This window comes from Poeciliopsis prolifica, unplaced genomic scaffold, assembly GCF_027474105.1.
Source record: "Poeciliopsis prolifica strain line A6 unplaced genomic scaffold, Auburn_PproV2 SCAFFOLD040, whole genome shotgun sequence".
Classification (NCBI taxonomy): Eukaryota; Metazoa; Chordata; class Actinopteri; order Cyprinodontiformes; family Poeciliidae; genus Poeciliopsis; species Poeciliopsis prolifica.
This window is the reverse complement of record NW_026562415.1, coordinates 3,041,512-3,052,500: the sequence shown is the minus strand read 5'-3', so window position 1 is coordinate 3,052,500 and position 10,989 is coordinate 3,041,512. Positions and strand designations below refer to the sequence as shown.

The 10,989-nt window shown below is 40.3% G+C and overlaps 1 protein-coding gene across 1 annotated transcript in view; it reads left to right on the top strand.

The window, feature by feature from the left end:
* LOC129375655 (ninjurin-2-like) overlaps window positions 1-10,660 on the top strand; it is a 23,666-nt gene extending 13,006 nt beyond the window's left edge. The window contains exons 2-4 of the mRNA XM_055054893.1: window positions 8,225-8,361; window positions 8,433-8,512; window positions 10,109-10,660. Coding sequence (XP_054910868.1) covers window positions 8,225-8,361; window positions 8,433-8,512; window positions 10,109-10,275 — 384 coding nt within the window. The 3' untranslated portion in view covers window positions 10,276-10,660. The remainder of the gene's footprint in view (window positions 1-8,224; window positions 8,362-8,432; window positions 8,513-10,108) is intronic.
* Window positions 10,661-10,989: the final 329 nt, after the last annotated feature.

Here is a 10,989-nt window from a genome sequence, read left to right as displayed (position 1 = left end):
TGTTCACTATTTTAAGGTTCACCCACATGTAAGCAACACTGAGCTAAGTTGACTTATTAGTAAGCATCTCACTGTAGTACAGCATACATCTTGATACGCAGATAATATTCTGAGGCCGATCAAATTAAAGTAAGGCAGCATTAAACGATGCAGTTGTTACGTAATCTGTAAACGACAGGGATGTCGAAGGAAGGCATCCAGAGCAGAAAGCAGCCAGTTCCAGAGTGAGGAACTGAAATAGGAAACAGTCATATCATGTGGCCCAAGTTGGAAAGGGCATCAGCTGATATCAGATCAGAGCCAAGCTTCCTCCGCTCTTCTCAGATAGCAGATGGAGGCCCAGGTGGGAAAGAGAGCACGCTCTAGAAGTCCAAGTTAGAAACCGATGCGCGGGTTACCAGAAGGGTCCCTGTGTTCTTTCCCCGAGTCCAGTCGTCGTAAAAATTGGACTCTTGTTTTCGCTCCTTGTGGGGGGTCAGTGTTTCTTTAAGTGAGTCTGTCTGTTGGGAGTCTGCCTCACTGCTGGGGGTTTGACACAAAAGGTCACCGAAGGTTGGCAAGTTCACAACTTATTTATTGTTTTTATTTCTCACACATACCCAAAAATACAATGGAATTGAATGTTTTTCTAATTTAAAGCTGCCTTTTAAAGAATCTGTAATTACTGTAGAACATTTAACTCTAGATTTGTTCAGTGTATAAACCTGACTTTATGGTTTTGTCATTTAAAAAGTTCGTGTGAATCTATGATTTTTTTGTGTGTGTGTATGTGAACAATTTGGAGTTACATCCCACAGAAAAATCTGAAGAATCGCAGGGGCCCTCACAAATACTTGGTATGTTATACGTTAGTGTTTCATTTTCGAAGCTGGAAAAAAAGATATTTAAAAATAAAGTAGGTTTTTCTCATGCTTATGTTGGAAGCATGAGAGGATTACTCATCTGCTACTTCCCTTCCTACTTCAAAATAAGAGTCTCAATCATAGATTTAACGAATCTGCCTTTATGTTTTGGGTCAATTACAATAGCCTAAGTTTAAATGCTCAAAAGCCCTACAATGGGAGGGAATTGCAATAATTCTGCAAAAAAGTGTGGAGCAAAAACTCATTGGGTTTAATGACAATAAATGATTTCACACTGGGCTAGATTGGTTTGGATTGTTCGTGTTTTCATAATAATAATAGTTTGAAAACTGCATCTTGTATTTACCGACATTTGTTTTCATAGCACCCAAGTTTAACTTGTTTTGAAGCATAAAAAACTAACTGGACATTCTGTCAGGCAGTTATAGTTTCACAAAAAAACAAACTTCTTTCAGGTGAATAAAAAAAGGACAGAGGTGGGGGTCGTTTACTCAAATGCATGCGCCATTTTAACACTGCCAGCAGTTTTGCTAATTATAAGGCAGCAAGCAGAGAGATACTTTAGCTGCGGACCAAAGGTCGGGGGTGAATAGTTCTTAGCCTTCTGCGCGTTTGTAGAGTGGTCTTAAATCATGTATATATGCTTGCATGTGTGTGGTGAAATGAATGTGGCCCCTTCCTTGCCTCTTTCAATGTCAAAGTGTGGGCCAGAGGTTATCTCAACAATCCCCAAATTACGCAAAATGACAGACACACAAAAAAAACGCAGGAAACACATGGCCTCTTGTGAGCTGCTGTTGAATTATTTGAGAGAGCGATCACATGTTCTAGCTCTTTTTATTAAAAGCAAACGTTGGAATTTACTGAAAGGCCAGCGTCAAGTGCTGAATCTTTCCGACACTTTTCTCCAGAAGCCCCACTCGTGTCTCTGACGCTGTTTCTATCTGCTTCCCTTCAAAACCGTCTCTTCCTTTTTCTGTCGTCTGTTTCTCGTCATCTGCTTTTTTTTTTGTTTTCCTCCCACTCCCTTAATCAAAAGGGCCGTTACGTAAAAACCAAAGAGAAAGACGAAGCCTTCAGGCAAAAAGAGCACATGGGAAAAAAATTAGATATAGTCAAATATACTGGCAAGGAGACAAAGAGACAGTGAAAATAAGATACAGTGTATAAAGAGCAACAGAGAACCAGAGATCCACTCCTAGTCGACGTTCTCTTCCCATTGGCTGTTATGCTGTCCAACGAGAGTCCAGGGGAGGAACACTTCCTGTCTAAGCATGCAGAGAGCAGGAGGTGCTCCCATGTGGATCTGTGTATTTGCACCGCAGAATATTTTCATTCAGGTACACATCATCAGTATGCGTGATGTGGACGTGTGCGTACAGGGGAGCTTCAGGTACAGATAGTGTACATTTTGCGACATGGCCCTGAGCCCAGGTATGAGAGTTTCACCAGGACTTTTTGGATGAGTGAGAAAGCAAGTTTTACATAAATAGCAACATCAGAAACTAAACAGGGAAAGAGCAGCTCTCTGTGTCAAAGTGCAGTTTACTTTCAGCTCTCAGTTACACACACACAAACAGGTACGTATTTATACAACTCCACACGATCCTCGGTGTCTGCGGTCGCCTTTTCAAACTTTGGTTCTCTACCACAGACCTGTTACTTGGAGTATTCCTAACTGGAAAGAGCTCTCCAACATAGTTCCTGGAATCCACTGGAGCCTCTCTCCCAGTCCGTGGGTCATTACCCGATGACAGTGTGATCTCTGTGACCTTGGCTTTCTGAAACCTCTCTATTTCCTCTTTGAGCCTCTGATATTTCTCAAGTTTCCCATGTTCCTCCTTCTTGATTTGCTGTCACTTCGGAGCTCCACGTCAAACACCGCCACAATCTCCAGTTCGTCAGCTGTGTTACCACACTGTTTGCACTATGTCTTGTTAGTAAATGCCAACAGCAATTTTTAAATTCAAAAGCAAGAGTTGTGTGATTGATCTCAGCCAATGCCCAGTCAACATTCACATGTGGCACCAATAGAAGGGGAACTGAAAAATGGCCCCCAGGTGCGACTGGAATTATGTTACTATATTCCATCATGTAAATTGTCCGTGCATTTCAAAAGGCAAAACAACTCCAGTAAAAGTGGGACCAATTAGTTGAACTGGGATTTCTAGGATGCCTGTGACGTAGTCCTACAATAAAGTTCTTGCACAAACGTCCGCACATTCGACACAACTTGCTTTTTGGTTTCAGCCCAGACTGCCGGGGTTCGTCGTGGGTGCACCCGCGGTGTTGTCATTTCAATCCTAGCTCGTAATTTTCAGTGTCAAACATTTTTTTAGATATTCGGAGATTCAAACAAACCTGTTTCCAGATTGAAGCGCGCTGGGAGAGAGTCACATGACGGATTACAAATTGATCGTTTTCTATTTAATTAAATGTATTTTTGGTCACAGGTTTCTTTTTTCAGTATTATAATCATTTTATTTATTTCTGTATACTTTGATATAGGTTCACTTTAGCTGAAAGTAACCACCCAGCTTTTCTTTGGTGTTGTTTTGGTTGATTGGGGTTTGTTGTTTGGCCTTCTTGTGATGATAAAAGAGAAGAGGGCCCTGAAGCGCATAGAGTCCAGATTTCCAACATGTTGAACTGAAGGTGATGGTTTTGATCTGGAATGAAGGCATTCATTCACAGACACTTTTTGTCTGGTTTTTTAACAAGCTTCTTCAACATTTTCACTTGAATATGATCACAATAAACACCATCTGAAGAGAACACCACTGGCCTATCATTGTTTTTTTTTGTACAACTCATAACAGAGCCTGGCCACAATATCCAACAAGTTTTAGTGACATTACTTGCGTTTAACCCAAAAGTGTTTCGTAAATAACCCAATAACCCCCATTAAGGAACGCTTTATGACTATCCTGCCTTTGCCAAATCTACCTGTTGCCCACTTGATTCACCATCTATGAGCAAAGGTGGAGCTTGAACTGGATACTTCCAGACCCAAAAAGCCCCAAATGAGTAGATTTCCAAATATCATCGTGCCAGACGTTCTGGAACAATCTTACCCCAGAACTTTGACCCGTTCTATTTGTTGTGCTACAAATAAACATCCACCATCCTTGTAACTTATTATGGCTATCTTGCATATAGAACTACAATTTTCATGTTAAAAATCAGCATTATTATGCTGAAAGTAGCATGAGTTCATGAAGGGTAATTATTGTAACTGAACAGCATTTAAAAAGTACTAATGCGGATCTGTATTTTTTCCTCAATTAATTTTATAACTCACATGGAATTAAATATGAAAAAAAGGGCTATGGAATAGTGATATTATAAATGCAAATTAATTTGTTTATCTTAACCACCCTGTACAGTACTTTTTTATTTTTGTGTTTTATATTTCTTGGGTAAATCCGCTTTCTTTGATTGAGCGCCAACTTTCCTGATTTTGTACAGAAACGTCCCCATTCTGGGACAATAAAGCTGAATTTCTTCTTTTCCGGCTTGATTAGCACTGCAGCCTCATAGCAGGAAGGTCCTAAATCTTTCCACGTGGCCTCTGCTTTTTTTTTTTTTTTATAAATGTGTTGTCCTTCTAATAGTAGTCCACTTTAAAGATTATCTGCTGAAGGAATCAGCACGTTCTACGGCATGACCAAAGAGCAGTAGTTTTTTTTTCTTTTCTTTTAGATCAACACAGGCTGAAACAGTGCTTGTTTTGATTATCCATATGCATTCCTCCATCATATGGTTTTCAGCAGGGAGATCGACATGATAAATGCTCCTTTAAGAAGCTTGTATGATAGAAATCCTCCCTCAAAGCCAGGTCACATTCCATTCGGGAGGCTGAAGTGAATGTGAGAGCTCCACGGTCAGTAATGACGCATGTGCTGATCCATAAAGGCTTTGCGAGTCCTGAGAAGCTTTTATTCTGTGCGGACATGAGCCACCGAGTGTTTTTCCATCTCTTGTGGCGTCTGATGAGTGAGAAGAAATAATAATAGCTCAAGCGCTTTGAGCGACGTACCAAAAAAAAAAAAAGATGGAAAAGAAACACTTTTAGATCATTTTAAGATGCAGAGATGCAGCCCGAGCAAGTGTTTGTTATTTTCACTCGTACTTTTAAGAGAAGCCTTTGCCAACCTCCTGCAGCAACATCCTTACTGCTGTAAATATTGACCTATTTCCCTCCATTCTGTGGAGAGAAACAAAGGCTGAGCTACCAATTTATGAGCACATTTTTCAAAATGAAGATAAGTGCAGATTAAGCATGATGATTCATGCATGCTTGCAAGTCTTACACTAAGCGAACGCACATGGCTTGTAAAAGTGCAGTGTTTTGGTTGTGATGTGTGTGTATTTTGGCAGCATGCCCAAGGCTGATGTTGATAAAGTGTGACCACACGTCCCCAAACGAGGAAAAGATGGACGCATGCCAGTGTACATAAATGCCATTTTCTGAAAAATAGCTATTTTGAACGCTGGCTTTTTGAATCCCTTCCTCACTTTTTTCCTCCAAACCCAGTTGTTTCTCTCGTACTTTTAGAAAAAAGAAGAAGAAGAAAAAAAAAGAACACGGTACTTGTATTTATATGGCTTTGACAGAGCTGATTCTTGGAACTGTTGGATAGTTTCTTGGAGATTTACCCAGGCTGGACCAAACCTGTTCTGTAGCACAGGCTGGGTGGGGAGTTAGATACAAACCTTTAGCACAAAACAAATTCAAAACCATAAAGTTCAAAACCTATTGTGATCAGTCACAGAACTCCAAAATATTCATGTAGGTGAATTATTTGATGCCAAAGTGCACCTGGGAAATCAAAACACAGCTTCAATGCAGCAGGACGAGTGCCAAGCGTGAAAGCGGTGCTGTAGCTGTGGTGTCGCAACACTGCGAGGAAGAAACCGCATCACATGATCTCTGCTGGCAGAAGCCATGTGTTTACATCCTGCGTACGGCTCGCGTCGCCTTTGTTTGCCGGTGCTGGAAGGCTGCCCTCCGAATATTTCAAAAAGGAGTGCAAAGGAATGTCTTTTCAGTAAAAAGATCCTGCCAAGATATTAAAAATAATAAAGCTTTTAGGGCTCAGTGAGTTTTGATTTGTTTGCTGTCGAAAGAGATTTCTAGTACCACTCTATTGTCTGTTCTCTGTTGTGGTTATTCTGCATTTGAAAATGGTGCCAGTTAATACTTAGAATAGTGGGACCAATCAGATCCCACTACTGTTTTGAGTTAAGTGCTAGTTAGATGTCATCTAGCAAACCAAAACAGCAAAACTAATGGTCAGGGTCAACCGAGCATGATCTCCTTTCCGCGTAGTCACACAACCTTCAGATGAAGTCAGGAATCTCCTCAGCATACCGAGGCACGCTGCCTCCCTTCTGCCTTTTGCACAACAAAAGGAAACATGTTGACATATTTCTGGCTCAACAGCTGCAACAAAATATGCCCCATAAACTGGAATATAGCAGCCCCTAAATTCACTTCCAATACCACAATGACAACAGAGAGATTTCTACATTATGTTGCCCTGACAAAAAGCTATGAAGCTTTGATGACATACAAATATGCATTTGAGGTTTCTTCCGTAAGAGCGCCAGGTTATGGGTTCCTGCAGGAATGAAAACAAAAAGAAAAAGACAACAGTAGACGCTGCTTGTTTGATTTAAAGTTTTGTTCGTTTGCTCTTACTTAACAGAAAGAAATGCAGAGATTACAGTTTTCTGAAAAGCACACAAGACAAAAGTACAAGGAGGTTGTACATTACATCCAGAATGTCAGCCCCACAGTTTATTTTGGCACAGAAACGTGCATTACAGGACAATGAGGTCATAAAGTACAGTATGTCCCGAGTCTGTATATGATCATCTTTATGTATGTGAGCCGTGCCTTCCTTCATGTGTCTCAGCGCCCCGAAGAAAAACACACTTACGGTTTACGCTGCACTGACTCTACTTTAGGTACAAATAATCCAGTCACGGTCTAAGATCTACAGCTCAGTCTTGACTACCCATCATATGAACCTACAGCTTGGTCTCAGAGGAAACGGGGGACAACACAGCCACAAGGTTCCTGCCCCCAGCACGTGCTGTGTGTCATAAACCGAAGGCTTATGTAAGGCTGTTTTATGTTTTCTTTTCTTGTCATTTTAATGAGCTGCTTATAAATACTCAGGCAGATATCTTTTCGTACTATTTGTCTATTTAGAAAACTTTCCAGCTTTCCCATCAAGTTATTCCCCCGGGGAGGTCGGGATATTTGTGTTACCGCACTACAGCTTGACTAAAGTGCAGAAAGTCACTTGTTGTGTTTTGCCCCAGCCTGCATTTCAACACTGGCAGTTGATGGAGATGGAAACTCTTGTTTTTTTTTTGTTTTGTTTTTTGGCTACGGCAAACCGGTTAAGACAAAATGAAATGCTCTTAGAATAGAAAATCTTATGTACAACACAAAGTATTGAGCTTTTAAAATGCACACTTCCTGCATTCTCAGAACAGATCTATCCTGCTGCTTTTACTCAAAAGCAGATTTTATGCAGCCATATCTGCTTTTAATAAGTCTATTAAACTTAGCTAAATGAGTAAACAGTTACCCAATTCCTATTTTATTGCTGAGAATAAACACAAGAATTTCATACAGCCTCAAAAAATTTGGAAACTGAATGCTTTTCTTTTGAGGAGGGAAATAGCAAATACCTTTTTAAGCTCTGGATTTTTAAGCTCTTTGTTTAAATAAAATAAATAAAGTGTTGTAGGCTTACTTCATTGTTGCTCAGGTCAAAAATAAAAAAAAGTAACTTTTTTTTTGTCATTTTAGTTTGAAATTAAGTTATATATTTTCATCTGGCCTATCGGTACTTTTGAATGATTTTGAATCATTTGAATAAAGTTTGGACACCACTGACCTAAACCAAAGGATTTGTCTGGGATCTGTAAGCACTAAAAAAAAAAATTCTGCAAGACAACAGCTTTTTGATATTTAGACTATTGTTGTTGATAGTTGCTGGACATGGAAAATTATGAAAACTGCCAACTACACTTTTTCAGTTTTGTCATATTATCTTTAAGAAAATGTAAACACGAGCATGCATGAGTTATTTCAGCTCTTCGGGGTCTGCTGCCCTCTAGTGGTGGTGTTGAGTTTTTCATGAAGTTGAAAAATAATTTTATTACGCTGGACTTTTTCCACCGGCCTGCAACTTTTTATTTGTTCCATTCATATTTTATGATATATTCTCAAAGTTTATTGCCGTACACTCTGTATTTTTATGTCTCATTTAAAGGACTCCAACCAAAGATATTATTAGTATGAACTATTACTTCAGTAATAAAACTTGTTTGTGTTTCAGGGAGTTTCCACACCTGCCTTGAACATGAACCTGTATGCTACCAAGAAGACGGCAGCTGAAGGCATGCTAGACATCGCTCTGTTCTTGGCCAACATCACGCACATGAAGACTGTCATTGAACAAGGAGCAGGATACAGGTACTGTATGCTGCTGTAGGTGTTTCTCAGGAGACCAGATTCAAACACACTTGTCACGTTTTGATTCTCAGATACTACGCTGCTGTCCTGACGCTCATATCCTTCTCCCTGGCTCTTCAGATAGTCGCCGGCGTTTTGATTATCATAATAGGTGAGCATGAGGAAAATAAGTCATTCTGAGTTCAATTTCAGATCTCTATTTTTTTGTTGTTTGTTTTCCTAACCATAATAACACATTAATTCATTTATCTATCTCTCTCTCTCAAGTTTTGGTACAACGTGTTCCAAGTGTTTTCCTGCATTTGGTTGTTAGTGTTTGTATGCGTTGATCAATGTGTGTTGCAGCCCGACGGGACTTAAATGAAGAGGCCAACCAGAAACGCCTGGACAGCTTGAACAACAAAGCAACCCTCACTATCTTCCTCATCTTCATCACCAACATCTTAATTTCTGTCCTTGGGATGGAGCGCACCGGCCTATTTGCCAGGATGCACTTCTCACTTTAAATTTTTGCAGAATGATTTTTATTTCTAACACATCTGATCAGACCGATGGGCACACAAATTGATATAACTTACCGTTCTACTCACCGACTAACACGCTTTTTATTTCATCAAGTGTGAATGGACTGGGCCAAAGGACCAACTAGTTGTGTGACTGTCTCCATTTTGTTGTCTGTCTATGCATGTGTGTGCGTGTGTGTGTCGCGTGTGTGTGCTACTGATGTGTGTGAACGTGTGTGGCTGCACAGCTCGTTTTGAGCTGACGCTCCTCCCCTCGTGCCGACGATGTTTGAACTTCCTCAACAATCTGGTCACTGGCATCATCTTCCTCACCCTGCTTGTAAACGTCATCAAAGCTGCATTTGGCACACAACGCAGCTGCCTTCTGCGGTGGCTATTTCATCGCTTTATTTTATGAGTCACACTTAGCTAATGTGCAGTAAGTACATTAATTCATAGACATGACATTACATTTAACTTTCCAATGAAAAATTTCATTAAAAAAACCCACATTGTTTGTGTACTTATTCAGACTAACAACATGTGGGATGTTCAGGGTGCCTTTTCCCGTTTCTTCAAAAAGTACTGATAGCGTTAAAATTCTGACTCTGCGATTGGTTGTTTCTGACCAGGGGCAGTGCATTTCTGCAGATGGCAGAAGGACCACATGGATTACAGATTATCTGTCTCGTGTTGTACTGTCATAACATAGTGAGTACAGTAGCTTTAACGAATAACTAAAACGCTGTTTATAAAAGTTAAATACAGCAGCTTTAAAGTTCACAGAAGCAAAACAAAGTAAAATGACCAAACATCAAACTCATCAAAGCTGCTCTCGTAAATCTGAGACTATAGACAGATAATGGTGTACAAAATGCTGTATAAACTGCTGTTCTACTCTTAGAAGTTAAAGGTAACAGAAATAAGCCAGAAAACCGACATAGGCCTAAACTGAAATATGATCAATTTAACTTTTCCAGCTGAAGAGAAGTTTGAGCTCATTTACTCCAAGGTTTTGCTGTCAAAAGAAGTCTCAGTTTTGTTTTCCAGTTAAAATATAAGTTTGACAACACGGAGGCTGGAGGGGTGTACGGCTGAAATGTGTGAAGGCATGGAAAGGACAACAGTGAGACTGTGAGCAACCACCGTATGCGTGTGTGTGTGTTTGATGGTAATGTGGGAAATTGTTTGTTGTGTCTGAATGCGCACGCGTGTGTGTGTGCGCGTGTGTTTGTATGTTGTAGCCCGCAGGGACCTGAATGTGGTGTCCAATCAGAAGCGACTCGACTACCTGAACAACGTCACCACGGGCGTCATCTTTGTCACCACTGTGGTCAACTTCTTCGTTAGTTTCTTCGGCTCCAAGAGGACCGGCTTCTTCCGCTGGTTGCTGGCCAGACTCCACTACTGACACTTCGGACAAGGCCGCAGACGCCATCTGACAGACACTAACACGACCAGAACGAATTCAATTCAAATACAATTAACACCTTGATCTGAGACAAAATTGAGGCAAATAAATGGACTCTTTGTAAAGAGACTCAAACTGTAACCAAGCTAAAATGTTGCCTGTTTGTTTCTTTTGTGGGGCTGTGATTTTCAGACTTTTATACAAATGTTGGACGTTTTCTGTCTTGGTTAATACATTTCAGTAAACGTCTTTACTTCGTATTTGTACTTAACTTAAAAACTGCTTAAAAGATGCTTTTGAGGTTCAGTTTCTGCGAGAAATCAGGATCGATGACTGTAAACTTTCACCTTCGGAAACTCGAATAAACCCAGTGGTTTGAAGAAAACTCAGTCTGTGGCTGTTTAGTTTTTTACAAAGAAGTAAAAACAAACGGATGTCCAGGAACATTAAAGGAAGCATCATGAAAAAAAAGTAACTTTTTCCTCTGTATTGTTTTTATTTTTATTGATATATGGGTGACAGTGTGACAGACTTTCTTTGTGTTTGTTGTGCACTTGTGCTTTTGTGGGACGCAGGCCGTCGGGATCTGAACAACTCTACTCTGCAAAGACGTCTGGACTACTTGAACAACATGACAACCATCATAGTCTTCATCACAACAGTCCTCAACTGCTTCGTCAGCACGTTTGGGCTGCAGCGGACGGGATACTTCCC